Here is a 4131-nt window from a genome sequence, read left to right as displayed (position 1 = left end):
GTGTGTGTGTGTGTTAGTGTGTAGTATAGTGTGTGTTATAGTATATATATATATATATATATGTATATATATATATAATATATATATATATATATATATATATATATAAACATACACGTACACATACACATATACATATACATACACATACATATACACATACACATACACATACACATACACATACACATACACATACACATACACTTACACATACACATACACATACACACACATACACATACACATACACATACACATACACATACACATACACATACACATACACATACACATACACATACACCAACACATACACACACAAATACACGTATACATACACATATACATACACATACACATACACATTATACATTATACGTTCTATATATACATATATATCATACCAGACCAGATCCCAGTCCAGACCCCATGCTCAATGACAGGAAGTCGTCGTCTGCGAGTATTGAGCCGGCGGCTGGTTGTGCTTGCATGGGTGGGGCTGCCATGGCTGTATCGTCGCTCAGATCGAGCAGAAGGTCGTCTATGTTGGGTTGCTGTGCTTGTGGGGATCTGTGCATGGGGTTAGCGGTACATGGAGAAGGGTAGAGGACGCTTAGAAGAGAGAGTTCGAGACTAGCTGGTGCCCTTCGGCGGGGGGGGGGGGGAGGCAATAGGGGGGGGGGGGTAATAGGGGTGTGTAAAAGGGGGGTGCAAAAGAGGGGTGTAATAATGGGGTGTAATAATGGACGAAAAAGTTCAAATGGGTTACATATACTCCTGTGTACTCCAATGGTCATATAGATGGAAGTACTGTAGACTACAGTACAAGCGGTGTGACGGTGTTTGACTGTGTTAGTCGTAACCGCTATGTAGTTGAGGTCACTAATACAAACTCAGCAGAACCCGGTACAGTGACCCTTTAGTATAGACACGGTTAGACTATCACTTCCCCGGGGTGGTAGGGTTTAAAGGTTTCTAGGGTTTAGGGTTTTAACGTTTTCAGGGTTTAGAGTCTAAACCCTCCCCTAAAACCCCCCTAACCCCAGCCCTCACCCACCCCCACAGCTTGACTGATGCCATCGCACATGCCTGGTGTCGGGTGAGGGGTTGCTCTTGCGTGGGCTGTCCGCTCGGCCCTGACTGCAGTCCCATTTGCCGTCGACGATGTCTTCGTACTTGTCCAATGTATTGTCCACTCGCCGGAACACAGGGATAACCCCATCTGCGATCCCAAAACAGACACGGGTGCATGGGGGGGTGAGCCAAACCACGTGCATGGATGTGGAGTGTGTGGTGTTGGGGTAAGGTGTGTGTGGTGGTGTGTAGTCTGCCTTTGGAACTCTACATGCAACTGTAGGGAAATGCTGCATGAATCTACAAACATGTTTGGTAACAGACACTGTATAGAAATGCTGCATTATTCTACAAACATGTTTGGTAACAGACACAGTATGGAAATGCTGCGTGATTCCACATACATGTTTGGTAATAGCCATTATTTGCTAACTGGAATGCGAACTGATGAGGGGGGAAGCACACACGTAAACAAACGAAGTATATGAACAAACATGCGTAAGAAGAAGAAGCAAACACGCAAACAAACGAAGTAAATGAACAAACATGCGTAAGAAGAAGAAGCAAACACGCAAACAAACGAAGTAATTGAACAATCATGCGTAAGAAGAAGAAGCAAACACGTAAACAAACGAAGTAAATGAACAATCATGCGTAAGAAGAAGAAGCAAACACGTAAACAAACGAAGTAAATGAACAATCATGCGTAAGGGGGGGCATGCGACTGTCTAATCCCGTAAATCAATTCTTAACTCTGTTTCCTTTTAATTAACGTGAAGGCTAGAGCAATCATAACCTCTCCTAAACAGAACAGAGAAATCCCCCCAGTTTTTAGGGTTCACATTCCTAAAATCAAAATCACTGTTTTTAGGGTTCACACTTCTAAAACTGGATTCAGTGTTTTTAGGGTTCGCATTTCTGAAATTGAAATCACTGTTTTTAGGGTTCACATTCTTAAAATTGGAATCGAGCGATTGGATAAGAGCCACAGATCCAACAGCGATAGAAGCGAAGCGTAAACTATGTGTAAGTGAGGGTAGGTATAACTATGTGTAAGTGAGGTAGGTATAACTATGTGTAAGTGAGGTAGGTATAACTATGTGTAAGTGAGGTAGGTATAACTATGTGTAAGTGAGGGTAGGTATGTCACTTGCACTTCATACAACGCAACTGTTCACCTCCGCATGTTATATGATATTGCGTGTACTAATGGGCGCCTCAACGATATACCTAGGGCTCTGCCACAGGCTGGTTACCTACCTACGTCTTCATCTTCGTCCATGTCCTGGCACAGTTTTTTAAGCCGTGGTCTCATTTTGTTGAGGAATTGGTACAGCTCTGTCATAATATCATTGTCCTGAATAACAAGCACCCAATAACGAATGGGTTAGTCCTTAAACTCAAGTGAATAAAAAGCATATCACCTGAACAACAAATACCCATCAACAAACGGGTTGGTCCTTAAACTCAACTAGGATTAATATAAAGTGAAAAAATAATTATGTCTCAACTGCAGAACTTCCAACTCACAGGTAAGGGACTCTTCTAATAGTCTGGGCTTTTACTTCCGTTAAATACATGATGATTGTAGTGTAGCTAGTGTAGCTAGTGTAGCGTAGACTACACATACTATCACTAAAGTTATAAATAAAGGCAAGACAACCTACCTAACTATCTAAACTACCCTAACTAACTTAACTACGACTGACCTCCAATGGCCCGTCCGAGGGGTTGTATGAGTCCAGCATCTCGTCAAACAGGTCGATGTTGTTCTGTGCTGTGTCGAGGTCTGCTTTGATCTTCTCACTGGACTCGTCCTCCTCCGGCTCATCAGGGTCGACCATATTCTGGTTTTTTTTGTTGAGTGGGATTCCGAGAATAAAAATCTAGGTTCAAGTATGGCAGCTGTACATATAAACTCGGTTGCTGCCTACAGTACACTATCGACGTATCACGTCAATCGTTCCCCTCTAAAGTCCCTATGTGCAATACAATATCACGTTATCTATATCTTCCGTACAATATCCACGCGTCACATCCCAAGCACCAACCCCACACACCCCACACCGTAATCAGAGCATGTGCACAATTTATTAGGGCATTCACACACCTGAATCAGGGCATTCACACACCTAAATTAGGGCATCTACACACCAAAATTAGGGCATTCCCACACCTAAATTAGGGCATTCACACACCTAAATTAGGGCATTCCCACACCTAAATTAAGCATTCACATACCTAAATTAGGTCATTCACTAACCTAAATTAGGGCATTCTCACGCCTCAATTAAGGCCTTCACTCACCTTAATCAGGGCATTGGCGGCCGCCAAATCATCGGGGTCCTTGGACTGCAGCAGCGTGCGTAGCATGTACTGTTGCTCATTCTCATCGAACGAATCTCTGCGTTTGGGTTTCTTCTCCAGGAACGTGTTGTCGTTGAGTGGTATTGCATCGCTCACGGCGTCGATAGGGAACTCGTGGCCCTGAGCAAAAACAACCCAACAACCCAACCAACCAGACGGAGGAACGAGTCGTAGTAAAGATTAACCTCTCCCACCTCTGACTGTGGGTGAATGGGTGTAGAAATACACGCACGCGCATGCCATACACGTGTGGATGGATGGATGGGTACAGACACGTGTGTGTGCTTGCATATAGCGCGAGTAACTGTGCAGGTTTGCGTGACATCGCATACGCACATCTCGTTGGCGAGGCTAGGGGAAATGGGGGAGATAAAGGGGGGATTCAGATGGGTGATGACATATTATGACTTCGCGAGTGTACATACACTAAAAGAACTAATACCAAATTAGTCACTACATAAATTGAGTTTACGCGAGTATGTCTACACTAACCGACACTGAAAGAACTCGTTCGTGCAGGTGTTTCTTCTATCCATTGGCTCGAACGTATTCAGTAGTGATTGCACATTATGTGTACTTCTCCACTTCAATGTGATGGGGTTTGCTTGTTGGGTCTGCTTGTTATGAGTATCAAAATAATTGTGTGCGTATGAGCATGTCCCGAAGCGTGTGACGATCTTCTCTAGT

General features: G+C 43.6%; 2 protein-coding genes across 2 annotated transcripts; both read right to left on the bottom strand.

Annotated features, from left to right (window-relative positions):
- Nucleotides 1–401: 401 nt before the first annotated feature.
- On the bottom strand, nt 402–2921 carry SARC_12028 (hypothetical protein; the record flags this gene model as incomplete). The annotated part of the gene is made up of 4 exons (XM_014293875.1): nt 402–573; nt 1093–1225; nt 2338–2434; nt 2787–2921. The coding sequence occupies 4 exons, from the start codon at nt 2919–2921 to the stop codon at nt 402–404; spliced, it is 537 nt and encodes a 178-aa protein (XP_014149350.1).
- A 442-nt stretch (nt 2922–3363) lies between these two features.
- SARC_12027 (hypothetical protein) lies at nt 3364–3564 on the bottom strand (the record flags this gene model as incomplete). Its single annotated transcript, XM_014293874.1, has 1 exon — nt 3364–3564. A coding segment is annotated over one exon (201 nt), but the record flags the coding sequence as incomplete, so codon positions are not given.
- Between the last annotated feature and the right edge of the window lie 567 nt (nt 3565–4131).

This window comes from Sphaeroforma arctica (assembly GCF_001186125.1).
Source record: "Sphaeroforma arctica JP610 unplaced genomic scaffold supercont1.2024, whole genome shotgun sequence".
NCBI classification, from domain to species: Eukaryota; class Ichthyosporea; order Ichthyophonida; genus Sphaeroforma; species Sphaeroforma arctica.
This window is presented reverse-complemented; position numbering and strand designations above follow the sequence as displayed.